The following is a 17,150-nucleotide window of genomic DNA, read 5'->3' as shown; positions in this document are numbered from 1 at the left end:
TTAGTAATAATATTAATAAGTATAATATGTATAATTATCATAATTCATTGTTAATTATTTCATTATTATAATTATAATGTTAAAAAATATGATTGCAATAAGTTATTATAATTACATTACAATCATTATATAATTTAAAATGAATTCTCTTTAGAAAAAAAACAAATGAATTTATTGATTAGAGCTCTATAGAATTCATGTGTAAATGTTTCTATTGAAAAACATTTGGGTATGTATTATTATAGATTACATTACAATTATTATATAATTTAAAATGAATTCTCTTAAAAAAAAAGCAAATGAATTATTACTTAGAGCTCTATAGAATGTCATGTGTAAATATTTTTATTGAAAAAAAAATTTGTATGTTGCAATTATTATATAATTTAAAATGAATTCTCTTTTAAAAAAATCAAATGAATTTGTTGCTCAAAACTCTTAAGAATGTCATATAAAAACATTTTCGTATGTATTATTATAGATAAAATGATTTTGCTATATATTGACAATTATGGAAAAAATAATAAATAAAACTATTTTATTTGAAATTATATGGTAGAAAGACATTGTAGATGAAGAAAATATAATTAGGAGGGGAGACACAATTAAAATAATCAATCAGATTTTATGACAAATATTAGTCACCAACAAAACTGCTAGATACTTTATATTAATGTGATGATGCCTAAAAAAAATACATTGTTAACACATTCAATAAAAACTTTCACTTTTGATTTTTTAACAAGTGAAACACTGATAAGATTAAGCTCTCATTTTTGTGAGTGTAAATGTTTTTTTTATATCATATTTTCTCTTTAAAGAACGTATTTTTATTATATTTTACTATTTTTCATATTTTTGAAACATTGATCATACATTAATTATAGGATCAAATATTAAATTCAAGGAATGAAATATCAACCTTACTTATTAAAAATATATGCAAAATAAAGCGATTTTAAGTGCATGTGCATCAGTAGATCGTTGGTATAAAAATCCAAATAGATTTTAGAAACAGAATAGTTAAAGACAGAGTTTAGAAACGAAAGTCAATTTCGATTTTGATTAAGATGGAATTTGAAACAAATTTATTGAATTAGTTATGATTAGATTAGGTCTCCAATTAGAGACACCCGGCTGGGCCCAACTCATTATTGTTGTTATTTGTTAATCAATAAGACAAATAAAATATTCTTTGAGGTTTTCAATCATTCTAGTTTCTTATTTGTATGTGTATGATTTGTGGTTGCGTGAAGCCTTTCAATCCTAAATTCGGAATGAGAGCTAACACATTTAGCACACTTTTTTCTTTATTATTGATTTAAATTTATTAAAAACTATAAATTATGACTAAACATCATCAATCAGAAGCGCAATTAATAAAATTTTATATTTTGGAAAAAATTAATTTAATTATAGTAGAATGTGTTTAAAAAATTATTACAATCATTTTTTCTTAAGACTAAAAATTGACTCATGAATTTGGATGATTATGTGTGAATGAAAGTGAAAATGGTTAGGTATATACTGGTTAATACTTAATAACATGTTTTTAAGATTTGAAAGCTATAATTAATAATTTTTTACATTATATCCAATTTGTGGAACTAAACATATTATTAAGTAGGGAAGTTACAGGTTTTTAAGATTTAGAACGACGCTCTTTCAAAAAAATAACAAAGTATTATTCTTTTTATCTCTTCTTCTCTCTCCCTTCCTTCAACGTTAATGTTTTTATTGTGTGTTTAATCTGTATCTATATTTATATGAGAAATGTTAGTAATTTCATACTTTCTAGTTCTCTTTCATTAAAATTTATTAAAAATTATCATTTTTTTGGTAAGTTTTCTTATCAAATCATAGAATCTTTAACAAAGAGTGTTAGAGAGTACCATTAGTACTCTATTTATATACATATAAAAATAAAAATTACTCCATTAGTAACTAATGTATATAAAAAAAATAGAAATGCATATAAATAATTAAAGCAACCCCATAAAAATTAACAACCTTCCATTGGTATACATCAAAATAGCACATAAAAAAAATTAAGAATAGGACACACGCACAGCTACCACATTTTTTACTCTATAACTTAAATTGAATTTGTCTCTTCATAAGTTTCTTCATCATCATCTTCCTCCGCGTGTTCTAGATGTTCATCTTCTTTTATGTATTCGTAAAGAAATTCTTCCTCTTCTTTACTATTCGATATGAATTTTATATTTTCTTTGCCTTCAACGTCAATTTTCTTCAACAAAGAGATTAGCCCTTCCTCTGTTACTGTGTTACATAAGAATGTCAACAAAACTTTGCTTATTGAGCTACTATAATTTTGATATCTCTTGGATTTTATATTGCAACATTGCCATAATTACCTAACCTTATTGCTTGGGGAATAGGATCAAACCATTTACACTATAAAACCAACTTCTCAGTAGGCCAACGAATTCATCATTTTTTTTTATTTAAAAAAGAAGGGTATTTGAGAGAATAAGTAATCAAAGACAATAAAATGATTAAAACTCTGATTAACTACTAAATGCTACTTGTTTATGATTTTTAATGTTTTTAGTGTGAAGAAACGGTATGTGGAAGTGATTAGGGTTCGAATCCCCATTTTTAGAGAAAAAACAATTTTTTTTATTATGTCTATATAAATATTAAAATAAAACTTGTATATAATGTTATGATATAACAATGTCAATGTGGACTTAAAGAATTATTTTTGTTTAGTTGCAAAAAATAAAATGGATAAATTAGGAATATAAAAAATAATAAACAGTAAAACTTCTCTTAAAGATGTTAATTCTTTCTTATGATCTTTATGGTAAAATTTTACTTGAATAATTAAAATTCATCAGAGAAGTTTTAACAAGAATCAAAATCAAGCTTCATAATATTGAGTTTGAAGATATTTAATTGCTTTCCTGAAGCATGTATAATTTATTAAATAATATTAATTATTTCTGTTATTGTTGCATTTACTGAAAGAAGTTTCTTGAAATTAAAAATGTTAAAATTTTAATTGCAATTTACTATGTCATAGGGTAGATTAAATAGTTTTGCTTTGTTGTTTATATAAAAAAAAGTTTTAAAAGAAGGTTGATATTATGAACATATTATTAATGAGTTTTGTAAAAAACAAATTTAAAGAGGACAATATTAAATGATTATGAGGGCTTAATATCTTTTGGTTCATCGAGGGCCCCAAAAATCTCAGGGCGGGTCTTGTGTGTGTTTTAAATGTAGTTGGATTGTTACTTGAAATGAAATGAAAAGACATCTGTGACCCTCTCCAATCCCCCCACCTCCCATGCTTTTGGTTGTAATATAATTATGATTTTATTGTGTTGGGCAGAGACGAAAATATGATTTTGTTGTGTTTTTATTAAGCCAAAATAAATACTTAACAAAAATAATATATATTTTCCATGCAAAATCTATATTATTGCGGGGAAGGGAGTTTGCAACGGTGTGAGGGAAAGAATAAGGTCTGAAAAAAGAAAGGTCATTTAAGTTATGACAAAATTAAAATAGGGAAAGGGATTGTACTTAGAAAAAAGGGAGTGGATGCATTATCTGGTGGGGGGTTCTAAATCTATTTTGGGCTTCAACTTGGCCCAACTCAAATTAGCAAAATATTTTGTTCTTTAAAGTTCATCAATGCAACGCCATGAACTTACCAAACTATGGATGCTAATTTCCTTTATCTCATGAAATTTCCTATTTGTCCATCATTTAGTCAGTACAGTGTGCATGTTTTAGTAGTTCTACAATTGTACCAACAAGTATAAGTACAAAAGACTTTTTACATATAATTTATACGTGGAAGCGTTTATTCAGTTTTAGCCTTTTATTAAGTTTTTAATCTCCAAAATTAAATTCTCTTACACTCGAGAGTCAATTATAGTACAAACATTTATGTACAGAAGGAAAAAAAATACGAACAAATTTGCTAACCAAAAACTGTTTTACTTACATTTATTACAACCACTGTATTATTTAAGCAAAGACATTATTTTTTGCATTTTTAAGAATATTTAGTCATTTTACTGAATTATTTTTAAAATCATTTCATATGAAAAGGATCAACAGGTAATTGATTCAAGTCACATGCTAAACCTCCTTTTATATAAAATCTAGCATTATCCCATATAACAGTTGGCCTGATATTCGTGTTATAAACTAATGTCTAATAACTAGGCACCCAAAATTTTACCCTGAAAATACTAGAAAACAAGAAACAACTTTGTTTGCATGTATATGAGCTACAAAGGTTCTGCAATTCTACTGTCATATGATCTAAATGGGATAAAAAAAAAAAACTTGTGCAATATAAAAACAGAATACGCAAGCAAGCTGTTACAATAAGCCCAAGTCTTTATCAGTCAATACAAAACGAAAGTACTACTTGGCCCAAAAGAGAGGTCCGCAGATTATGTTTTCCATTGAGTGAATAACAATAAAATATAGGCAACAGATTACACAGCCAAATTTCTTTACTTGCACTAAGCCTTCTGAAACTTTTCCACATATGCCTGTAACCAAAAGGAGAATAATCATAAGCAAGTCGGAAAATGAATATGACTCAAATTCAAATGCAGATTCAGAAGCTAACATAGATCATGATTCATAACTGGTAAAACGAAACATCTTTTTTTTTTTGGGTGAATAGGGGAGTAGAACCCAAAAAATGAAACAACTTTGACATTGGAGATAAGATGGATATGTAAACTTTCAGAGATCAGTTGTAAACAATTTGATAATTAAAGAAAAAGGATGACCCATTCGCACCACTGTAGGGTATGGGGTGAACTAAACATACTAATCCTTGTATCCAATCACTTGATTATTTAGTCCAACATTTAAGGACAAAGTTTAGTAACATGTGTAAAATCCATGGAGCGGATAAAAATCTCTCCTCAAAATTTAACCTCATATTTATGGACAACTTTCCTACAACTCTTTCAACATCCAAATTAAGCGTTATAGAAAAAAAAAATTGTGCAGTTGGAGCTACATGCATATTCATCTAGAAAATGGTAGACAACTAAGACAAGATTTGGAATTCTTCATACATATGATGGAAATTTGTAGGAGAACCACCACTGACCTGTACAAGTTTGTTAAGCTTTGATTTTGATGATGATAAATAGCAATCAATTTTCTCTTGTGTCTGAGGAATATGTGCCCCTTGCACTGTATCAATTACTTTGTCAGTAACTTTCTTCACAATCGCTTTATAATCTTCTTTGGTGATTTTACCATCTTTCCATGTTGGATTCAAAAGCTCCTTAACGAACTCAACCAATGAAAATTTAAATGTATGAATCCCCTTCAACTGAACTGGATGCTCATTCTTCACAAGTTGTCTATCTGAAAAGGCAGACTAGAGTCATCAAAATGTTGTCCTAACTTAGATAACAATGATGGGATTATACTATATATTTTGGAATATTTTTACTTGGAAAATAGGCAAGGGACACCCCCCCAGTTGCATTAACATTCTTTTGCTCCCTACTATTACATGTTGGATCGCGCTGCTTCGGGAATCTAACAACAGGCTCTGGCTTGATGAATGTTTTAGAAACATTCTGATGCAATACTTGTCCTGGCATAATGGAAGAAAAATTTACGATTATTTTTGAATCAATAGCTTTTTTTTTTGTATGTAATAGTTACTACTATGTGATCTTTAGTAACATTTTTATGCTTAACATTTAGTAAAAAATTTACTAAAAACCTTTCATAACATTTAAAATTTTACAAAAACATATTAATAATATTTATTTATATTTAACTATCTTTTAAAAGTTGCTAAAAAAATTTAACAATATTTTTACTAAGTATTAGGTAAAAAATATTACTAAGATCACATGTGTATAGTGAGCCATCCTTTTCAAAAATTTGTTTCCATTAGCAAATTAAATGGTTTTTCAATCATAGGAACATTAAGCAAGTAATTTACCTGGAGCAACTTGTTGCTTACTCTGCCCTTGCTCTTGGTTAATATGGATGGAAGATCTCACATCATAAATCCAATTAGGAGGAGACATTTTTTCATTATCAAGCCAAATGTCTGCACCTACTGTCTGGGAAGTGTGAACGTTGGCACTATCATTTTTTGCAGTCCAATTGGATTTCTTGATATCACTTGAAAATGTTGATTCACCATGCAATCTATTCTGGTTTGTACCATGTTGAACACCCTGCTCTAAACAACTCTCTGTGCGCCTTCTATCAAAATTGTCATGATGCACATACTTGCATGATGCTCCCATTTTACACCTTCCTTGTGCATAATGGAAGCAAGTTCTATTATATGATCTTCCAATTGTACGAGAATAGTTATTATTTTCATTTGGAGCAGAATATATGTGTCTATTTTCCCAGCTATTACCATAATTTTGATCGTCATGGTGAAGGAAACGACATCGGTTGCCTCTTCTGCATTTCCCAGCAACAAAATCTCTACAATATGGTTGTGTCAATCCTCCAACCCTACCTGAATCCCACCTAAAACTACGTGGAGGGCTCCGACTCCTACTCCTGCTCCAAAGAAAGACAAACAAGTAAAAAAATAAAAAGTATTATAAGAGTTACTCATCAAATAGGTTGATGGATCTCTCCTCTGAAAAAATATTATGCATACAATGCACAATCATATCAAAGATCTAAAATTTTCTAAGGTTATCATACTTTGAACTTAATAACTACCCATAAGAAAAAAACAAGCTTCCGAGGACAAGCACATACAAAAAACATTGGACAAAGTACAATATTTGACAAAAGGATGGAACATGACATCGACAATTAAGTTTATCTAAGGGACCTAAGAACTTCAGCCTCTAAACTTTTCCATAATCTATTTTTTTTTTTAATACAAGGCTATTGAACGTTGCATAAATACAGCAAGATAAAGAAAATAAAACAAAAAATTCAAACGTTGTTAAACACCGTACCGGAACATCCATGGGAGGTGGTGGAGTGTGTTAGAGGTGAGTAGGCCCATGAAAGCACCATTAATAGGTGAAGAAATCTACTCTACTTCTACTCTTATCATTCTATAACTAAAAGAGATAAATGTTACAATTCTGATTTGTCATTGATTGAGGGATACAATATATTAACAACAAACATACTCAAACAGATTACTAATAAACTCTATTCTATAACTTATCTATATAAAATATTATATATATTTATCTATTACTATTAAAAGACAAATAAAGGATATTAATACTAATAATAGACCAAAAAGTACACAGTACTATTAATACTCTATTGGGCCAAAAAATAGTGTATTATTCGTGACAAACATCACATTATCATGTGATCATCTAAAGAGCTAAAAACATTAGATGACTTAATGTTTCAATAATAAAAATTCATGCAAGATCTCCCTTGTTCGTGCCTATATGTATACAAGCATGAAAACATAAATGAATTGAAAATAAAATTAATATATATAATAAATATAAATTTAAGGGCCTCATTAAAAAAATCAGGAATATAATTAAAAATTAACATATAATTATGAAACATATATTATTATTATTTATTCTTTAATTATATATATACACACATAATAATTAAACATTTATGTATATATAAAGAATAAAAAAATAAAAAGAAATAATAATAATAATAATATTTTTCCATTAATTTTCCGAAAAAAGGGTTAGTGTTGATGTAAGTGGAGAAACAAACCTGAATAGTTTACTGCAGCCATCTTTTAGGGATTGATTGCACTTATTTTTATAATCCTCATCAAGCCCAGGAGAGATCTGCATGTTGTAACTTCCATCAGTGTCTTGTGCATTTGTTGCATCCCAAACTCCGTAATTTGTATTCGCAATATCATCCTTATTTGAACCTTTGCGTCCAGAAACAGGTTCCTCGCATGAAAATCCCATTGTGGGTTTTAACTCATCATTTCTTTTCAAATTGGACCACTTTGAACTATTGCTACTGGCAACTCCTGTTGATGACCCAAACTGCTATTACTTAGGTGTGTTCAAATAAGAAAAGCACCTGACTGATATACAAATGTTTTATGGTCTAGTTTATGAAAATAAAGTGATTTTTTTCCTGGATCGTAGCTTTTTTTGAAAAATAATTTCATTTTCTTATATATTTTGAGTTGTAGAGATCAAAATGACATGAACCCAGTAACAAAATTTCAATGACAAATTTAATTTCATGAAGACACTTGGGTTGCATATAATATGTCATTCGAAGAGTCAAATAATTTGTTTACAGTGGAAGACGCCCTTCCTTAGGTGGCATATATCAAGTTCAGAACTCGAAAAAAAAAAAGCACAAACAAATTGCCTTACCATAAGATGCAAATTCAGGTTCGTCTCTCAAGTTCCACTCTGATGAAGACGTATTTCTACCACTTTCGCTCATCTTACTCCCCTTCAAAGCCTTAAAGCTTCACTTTAACTAATGTTGAATGCTGTGATTTAGATAAGAACAGCAACAATAACAAAAGTAAAATATAATAAATTAGGAACCTGAAATCGATCCTCGTTCTTTTTATTATCCTTTTATTAAAGGAAGGTGGCATGCTAGAAATAGAAACAACAGAAATATCAAATGAATGCAAGTATACATATAAACTAAAAGGCATTAATGCATGTAGTTCCACCAAAAGTTTCAAGAATTCAGCTAGTCAAAGTTCACATTTCACATCAACAATCCAAGTCACAACTATAATTGACCATTGTAAAAAAAAAAAAAAAAGAAGTAAGAGAGAATAAGAACAGAGAACAACATGGGGTTAGGAATCCTCCTAATAACCAAAACAAATAAGGTAAAAGGAGAAATTAAAAATAACATAAACTTAAAAAAGTTTTCCCATGTTGATTATATCTGACAAATAAATCCCCATAAAGCAAAGAAAAACCATCCTACTTCAATAAAGATTTGCGGGTAGGAATTGTTGGCTGAAATTTTTTGCATTTTTGTACAACTATAATTTACCATGAGTATCAATAAAAGTAAGGAACAATAATAACACCTTATACAACTATACAACTAGGTGAAATCGGCTACATACATCACACGATTCGATTTAACTTGGTTAAAGGCCAAAGTTTCACTAATATTATTTATCATACCACCCCTCTTGGCCAGTTCCTCTAATGTCCTTTTTAGCTTCTCTCTTCTCATTCTAGTCAGATCTAATCAGGTTTGGGGATACTTGTGGGTAGCCTGTTACATTATTTTATAATTTTAATATACTTGTGCATTTATAAATAAATTATATATTAAGTTATTAATTATATTTTAATTCAAATAACTTATAAAAATAATGAATAAAAAAGATAAATAATTAAGAATTAATTTATATTTTTAAAAGCTATAACAATAAAATCTTATATATATATATATATATATATATATATATGACAAAAAATATAACAATGGCATGTACGGACTAGGGATAATTAGATACTTATCCTTCTTTTCATTCCCGTTTAAAAATTTTGGATAATACTTATATTCATACCCAGTCAAAGCAGATATTTTCTATAAAAGTTGGGACATGTTTGGGATTATTTATCTAGTCTAACACATACATTAAATGTTGCTTGTGACATGCTGGTTTAGTCACCTTATTTTATATATGTGATTTTGTCTTTCATCCCTTGCCTAAAGTGTTTTTATAGTTTTTTTAAATTACATTTATATGTTCATGTATTTTTATTATAATTTAAACAAGCCCAACAAAATAGCTTAGCCCATTTCAACATTTCTTAACCCTAAATCTCTTAATCTAGTTTCATATATGCCTAGCCGTCACTTAATAAATATTTTTTTCTACCTTCTCCACAACAACAATATTTTTAGGTTTTTTTCTATTTCTTCCATGGTTCATTTGAGTCAAGTTGTTTGGTCGGTTTAATTCGATTCGCATTCGATTCAATAATGTCAACACCGATTTGGAAGCAAATGTGATATGGTGACAAAATCGGTCACATGTCCAGTTTCTAGTTAGATTAGCCGATCTGGTTTGAGTTTAATAAAATTGTCAACAATCTAAAATAATAATCCCCCATTGACATAAAACCACACTATGATCATTCCAACTTCTAAATATACCAAATAAAAGACAAATAAATATAAATTGTAAATGAAATTATGAGATAAAGGGAAAAACCAAAAAGGTGTAAGCACCTAGAAGAATGAGAGATCAAAAGGCTTTACAATAGTAGATCTTGACAATTTACCATAGAAAAAATTAGAAAATAAAAGAAACAAAAATGGAAATTGAAAGATAAGTTATCAAGTGGAAAGTGAAAGAAATGAAAAATGAAAAAAAAATATGGAGAATAGAAAGGGAACAAAATAAAGAAAGAGGGTCATACCAACGAGGGGGGATGGAGCCCAACAAGGTGAGAAATCAAGATGAGCACAAACGACGACGATGAGTCTAATTCTTTAATCGTCTGAGACGTTAAAGAAAGAAAATACAGTGAAAGACTTAAGACGACAAAATATATAAAACACAGGGATAACATATATATATATATATATATATATATATATATATATATATATCGGTTGATCAAGTTAGTTAAGTTTGAAACTCATAAATCCATCATCCAATTTAAATATAATTGGGTCAATCTAAATAATCCAACCTAACTTGTTGAAATGAAGTTGGGTTGGATTGATTGAATTTATTGATTAATTGTAATCTATTTGCATCCCTTAAATTTACTTTATTTTAAAATAAAAATACTTAATTGATTAAAAAACATTATAAAAAACTAAAATCACGCATAATTCAAATTACAAATATATAAAATACAATTAAGTCTTCTTTAAATTCTTGATAATTTTGATAATTGTTATTAATTGTAGTAATTTGTACAAATTAAAATAAGAGTAGATTTAAATTTTATTACTTTCACATGTAATATTTGTGTTCTAAATATGCATAAGTATGAACATTTTAATATGCACAAGTACATGAAAATTTGCTCTTATTTTCACATATACTTGCACAAAAGGTGTAAGCAGCAAGAAGAATGAGAGATTGAAAAACTTTAGAAAAGTACATGAATATAACTTTTATTTATTATTTAAGTTGATTATATACTCCATCCGTCCTTTTTTATAAAGTACTTTTTAGAAAAGTATTTATTTCTTTTTATATGACTTTTTCGTAATTGTTTGTTCCATCAATTGTTTTTTTCCTAGAGCATTTTTAATTAATTAACAAGTTTTTTAGTCAAAAAATATTAATTGTTGAAAATTAATGAGATAAATTCTTTCTTTCTTATTAGAATTAGAGAAGATGAGTAACAATTTGGTGACACGATTAAGTAGAAAAAGAAGAATGATTAATTTCAAAAAATTTAAGGACAATGTCAAAAAGAAAGTTATAAATTATTGATAAATTTAATATTACAAATTAAATTATTTATTTTTTAAAGGGTGTGCATTAATTACTTGAAATGGTAACATTTAATAGCATTTAATATTATTGCTTGGGGAACTTTCCTTATATATACATATTTATATATTACTTTTAATAGATATATCATTTTTTTGGTATAATAATAAATAGCATTTAATACATTTAATAAATATAGGATGATTTTTGTTTAAACTTACAAAAAGTAACTTTAAAATAAGTGTATATTTTTTAAGAATCATATTAAATTTACTTCTTAAAATGAACAGAACAATATTTTTTAAGCAAAAATAGTTTAAACAACCATACTAAAAAAATAAAAAATATATTTATTTTATTAAAATAAATATTTATTTCAACAAATAAATTTAAACAAACTATTCCTATCTTATAACTTGGGAGGTTGACCATAGAAACATCATGTATGACTCCAATTCCTTGGTTGTTTTTAATTTTTTGGATTATTAGGACCTCCATATGCATCATTTTGTTCCTCTTGATTATTAAGAGAATGAAACATGAAATCTTGGTCTTTGAACATTTCTTTCAAGCACACCTACATGGAGGGTAACTACCATGTTGATTGGTTGGCTAGGCAAGGATCTTAATCAACGTCTTATGTGATTGTTTGGATGTCCTGTTGTACTCGATGTCACATCTTGCTTGTTTTATGTTGATGCTTAATATTATGTCATCCTTTTAATTATTATTTTTCTTATTTATTTAAAATAAAAACAAAACAAAATTTGTCTATTTGTATTTAATTATAAAAAAGAATAAAATATACTTTTGATCATTTATATTTTTTATCATGTTCAATTTGACTTTTCATGCTTTAAAATATCTATTTTAATCTTTTATATTTTTAAATGACATCAATTTAGTCCTTAGGGTCATGTCCTCAACCTGATGAGACAAAAAATGCATATCTTATCATGAAAACACCATATCTTAGGTGGCAAACAATTAAGTAGAAAAAATGACTAGTTTCAAAAAATTTAAGGATAATTTTTAAAAAAATATTATAAATTATTAATAAATTTAATGTCATTAAATAAATAAATTATTTTTTAAAGGGTGTGCATTAATTACTTGAAACTGTAACATTTAATAGTATTTAATATTGTTTAGTCAACTTTACTTGTATACACATATTTATATATTATTTTTAATAGATATAACCTTTTTTTGGTATAATAATAAATATACTATTTAATACATTTAATAAATATAGTGTGGGTTTGTTTAAAATAAAATAAAAACTTAAAAATAAGTATTTTTTTAAAAGAAATATATAAGATTTGTTTCTTTAAAATAAGTATAACAATTTTTTTAAGCAGAAAATAAAAATTTATTTATTTTATTAAAATAGACATTTATTTCAACAAATAAATTTAAATAAATTAGCCCATAACATTTGGCATAGGGAGGTTGGCTATAGAAACTTCATGTGCTGTGACGGATCCAAGACCCTAAGTTAGTGGGTGTAAATTATAAAAAAATAAAATCAATGGATTCAATTATATAAATATAAATAAAATAAAATATAAAAATATAAAATTTTATTTACAAATTTAGTGAATTTTAAAAAATGAGAGAGTACAAGTGCACACTCTCGAACTAATGTAGGTCCACTACTGTTCATGTGTGACTTTGATTACTTGGTTGTTTTTAATTTGTTGGATCGTTAGGACTTCCATATGCATCATTTCTTTCCTCTTAATTATTAAGAGAATAAACAACATGAAATATTGGTCTTAGAATATTTCTTTCAAGCACATCGACGCAGATGACAACTACCACCATGTCAATTGGTTGGCTAGGTAAAGATCTTCATCAACATCTTATGTGATTGTTTGGGTGTCTCGTGGTACTCGGATGTTACATCTTACTCTATATTGATACTTAATATTATGTCATCCTTTTATTATTAATTTTCTTATTCATTTCAAATAAATTAAAAACAAAATTTGTCTATTTGTATTTAGTTATCAAACAAAGGCTAAAATATACTTTTTAATCATTTATATTTTTTATTATATTCAATTTGATCTTTCATGCTTTAAAATATTTATTTAATCTTTTATGATTTTAAACGACATCAATTTAATTTTTATTGTCATGTTCTTACCATGATGAAACAAAAAATACATATCTTATAAAAAAAAAACACCAAATCTTATTTTTACATCAACTGCATTTTACTCCTTAGTTTGATCCATAAAACTCAAAAACAAAAAATATACCAACACATAAAATAAAATGACCTTTTCATTCATTAATAATCAAAATATATTAATACAAGACCTAACAACTTCTCGTTCTACCTTACAACATTCCCACATTTTCTACTTTTCTTTTTCTACATCTAATATGCAGAACTCTGAACCTTAGGTAGATTGAACAATATAAACATAACAATTACACTTATCCTAACATTACAGAGCAAAACATAATGGAGAACTTAAGCCATTTGCTAGAGCAGCTTAATGAATTCTACAAGTTGATAATCCTTCTCATTTGTCTGATAATGACCATGTCTTTTTCATCCAAAATCTCTTTAAAAAAAACCAATAAAAAAAGACACGCACTACCTTTATCCCCTTTGTAACATAAACAAAATTTAAGATTGAGGTTCACAAAATTGTTTTGTCTCCGCAGTTGCACAAAGGCACTCACATGCTTGCGCCGCTCATGGAAGAACCTTGCAAATTCGTGACCCTGGAATAATTCGCCCTACACCTGCATGCATGTAGACGCACTTGAATCCGTACGTGATAGGCAAAACTCAAAGGAAGTCAATAATGGTAAATTGTTCAATTTGGGGGAGTAGGAGAACCTGAACCCTAATTTCTCAAAATGGAGAAGAAGACCCTCTTTTAACCAAGTAAACTCCAATGGTAACAATTGCAAGGATAAAATAAATAAATAAAACATTAATTTTAAGGTGGAAATGTCAGACAGAAGAATAGATTACAAAAAGGATCATTTTCACTCCCTAGAAAGAAAATAAAATTGAAATAAACATTTTAAGAAACGAAATATTAAATTGAACAAAATTAAATACATGAAAGACTTAAATGACAATAAAGTAAAAATCCGAAAAGAATGAAACACGTAACCTGCACCCAAGGCAGCAGTATGGTGCTCGTGACCCGTCCCTCCATTCTGGTATACAGACACGCAAGATTATATTGACTAAGACGGGTGTTCCAAGACGGTGCAGGAGGCCGTTAACGCCGCGCCAGATAACATTAACGGCGATGGTAAGAGGTTTGTGATATACATAAAAGAACGGGTTTACGAAGAGACCGTTAGAAAAGAGGAATGTGGTTTTTTTGGGCGACGGCATCGGCAAGACCGTCATCACCGGCAACGCCAACGTCGGGCAACAAGGGATGACAACTTACAACTCTGCCGCTGTCGGTATGCTCTTTATTCTTAATGGAAAAAACAGAAACAACTCCGTGTCTAATTGTTTTTTTTATAAATAAAAACAAAGATAATAAAAATTAGTGGATGATTTGTAAACTTATTTATATTATGATTGTAGTTATAAGAATATAATGAACATAAACGCATCTATATCAAAACACTCTATTCTCTTTATGTACAATATATATAATTATAAATTCGAAAAGGTTTACGAAACTTGTCCATCCTGATTATTTTGTTTTAGTATGATTACTGCATGCATGTTAGTATGGTCTTTATTTAATTACGATGGGATGCAGCGGTTCTTGGCGATGGATTCATGGCAAAGGATCTGACGATCGAAAACACGGGAGGTCCCGAGGCTCACCACAGATCAGACAGTGATCGACCTTTCTGTGATTGAGAATTGTGAATTCTTAGGCAACCAAGACACTCTTTATCCTCACTCACTGCGCCAATTCTACAAGTCATGCAGCATTGAGGGCAACGTGGACTTCATCTTTGGAAACGCTGCAGCAATTTTCCAAGACTGCCAAATCCTAGTTCGTCCCAGGCAAGTGAAACCAGAGAAGGGTGAGAACAACGCTATCACGGCAAATGCAAGGCAAGACCCTGCACAACCCACAGGCTTTGTTTTCCAGAATTGCTCGATTAATGGCACTGAGGAATATATGGCATTGTACCACAGCAAGCCTCAGGTACATAAGAACTATTTGGGTAGGCCTTGGAAGGAGTATTCTAGAACAGTTTCCATTAATTCGTTCTTGGAGGTCCTTGTGACACCCCAGGGTTGGATGCCATGGAGTGGTGACTTTGCTCTCAAGACACTTTACTATGGGGAGTTTGAGAACAAGGGTCCTGGCTCTTATTTGTCTCAGAGGGTGCCCTGGAGTAGGAAGATCCCTGCCGAACATGTGTTAACGTATTCAGTGCAGAATTTCATTCAAGGAAATGATTGGGTTCCATCACCTGTTGGTAGCCCAACTGATCACAGCAAGTTTGGAGCCATCACTAAATAGGCCGGGGGAAAAGTTTTATTTTAGGTACCCTTTTGTAAATTACCATTTACCAATTCAATAACAATATAATATACCTATCCAGATTAGGAAGAAATTTCAGACCAATTTGAGTCGTGCTGGTAACTACTGAGGATTGAGCCCCTCTCATTTTATTGGGATGATTTAATGTTGTTGCTTATCAGTTAAAATCGTGGAAACCAACTGCGAACGTGAATATATAATTCAAAATCTTACCTTGATTTTATGTTTTTATAAAATATGAATTCTCGTTTGCATGCATCATTACAAACGGGATTTTGAAACTCACTATTAGAGCATTAGTTTGTTCAAACTTCAAATTACTTACTACGTATTTAACATGTTCCCAGAATATATACATATATATATATAGGGTTATGAAATGTATATTTTCACGTTTGTCATTAACTGTTACAATTTACACGGTCAACACACCTCTATCCCTTTATCCGTTGTACTGTACAAATGGCATATAATAAGCAGACACGCTTTCTTCTCTATATATAAAGCATGCGTTCGCCTCTACTTTGAGCATTGCCAAAGGCTCATTTAGCTGCTAATGTGTCCCATTCAAGAAAAGACAGATTGAAAAGTCCAACACTGATCTATCTCCTTTTATTCTCAAGTTGCAAAAACTTAAGCACGATACTAATTATGCATGATCTGGGATTGTATTGTGTACTTAAGTTAGCTTAACATTACTCTACCACATGTTATTTTTCATATTGACGGGACTGTATTTTGAATTGAATCGAATTGTTATTAATTGCTGGAGTTTATATATACACCAGCAACTTCAAGCGCCCATTTCACTCCAACACTTTCTCCATGTTGTCAATCAATATAATTATACACTTTTGAATGCCGAAATTCCAACACCCAATCTTCTTTAGAGAAAGTCCCTATTACTCTCCACAATCGTAGCCTAAGAGTGACACCGATTATAATAGTATAATGTACTTTAAGTAGTAAATGATATTTTTTTGACAATATATAGGAATCTTTTAATTTAATATGAATGTTTCTGTTAATTATTCAATCAAGCATAGGGAAATGATATACACGACAGTGCTATATATTTTGTCACATAAATGATTCATAAAATACCGTTTTTATGTATACGACAGTGCTATTATTCAATCACATTATATAATTTTAATCACATAAATGATTCAATCATCCTATTTTCGTTTAAATCATTCAATAGTATATTAAATTTTAAAATTTGACAGTTTTCATTATAT

The 17,150-nt window shown here is 28.9% G+C and overlaps 1 protein-coding gene and 1 pseudogene across 1 annotated transcript; one reads left to right on the top strand and one right to left on the bottom strand.

The window, feature by feature from the left end:
- Positions 1 to 4,216: 4,216 nt before the first annotated feature.
- LOC114411560 lies at positions 4,217 to 10,486 on the bottom strand. Its single transcript, XM_028375206.1, has 7 exons — positions 10,380 to 10,486; positions 8,343 to 8,464; positions 7,714 to 7,984; positions 5,972 to 6,552; positions 5,468 to 5,614; positions 5,117 to 5,379; positions 4,217 to 4,541 (listed from the first exon to the last, which is right to left on the bottom strand). The coding sequence occupies exons 2-7, from the start codon at positions 8,413 to 8,415 to the stop codon at positions 4,512 to 4,514; spliced, it is 1,365 nt and encodes a 454-aa protein (XP_028231007.1). The 5' UTR covers positions 8,416 to 8,464; positions 10,380 to 10,486; the 3' UTR covers positions 4,217 to 4,511.
- A 2,737-nt stretch (positions 10,487 to 13,223) lies between these two features.
- On the top strand, positions 13,224 to 15,888 carry LOC114411387 (annotated as a pseudogene).
- The last annotated feature ends 1,262 nt before the right edge of the window (positions 15,889 to 17,150 follow it).

The sequence above is a fragment of the Glycine soja genome, chromosome 5 (assembly GCF_004193775.1).
Source record: "Glycine soja cultivar W05 chromosome 5, ASM419377v2, whole genome shotgun sequence".
NCBI classification, from domain to species: Eukaryota; Viridiplantae; Streptophyta; class Magnoliopsida; order Fabales; family Fabaceae; genus Glycine; species Glycine soja.
The sequence above is the reverse complement of the archived record's forward strand: the minus strand, read 5'-3'. Positions and strand labels throughout refer to the sequence as shown.

What these genes read in the sequence shown, in the direction of transcription:
- LOC114411560 (XM_028375206.1), bottom strand. Translation starts at nt 8,415, where the DNA reads ATGAGCGAAAGTGGTAGAAATACGTCTTCATCAGAGTGGAACTTGAGA. An exon ending in GGCTGCAGTAAACTATTCAG is followed by an intron (nt 6,553 to 7,713) that starts GTTTGTTTCTCC and finishes TCTTTGGAGCAG; the next exon opens with GAGTAGGAGTCGGAGCCCTC. An exon ending in TAAGCAACAAGTTGCTCCAG is followed by an intron (nt 5,615 to 5,971) that starts GTAAATTACTTG and finishes CCATTATGCCAG; the next exon opens with GACAAGTATTGCATCAGAAT.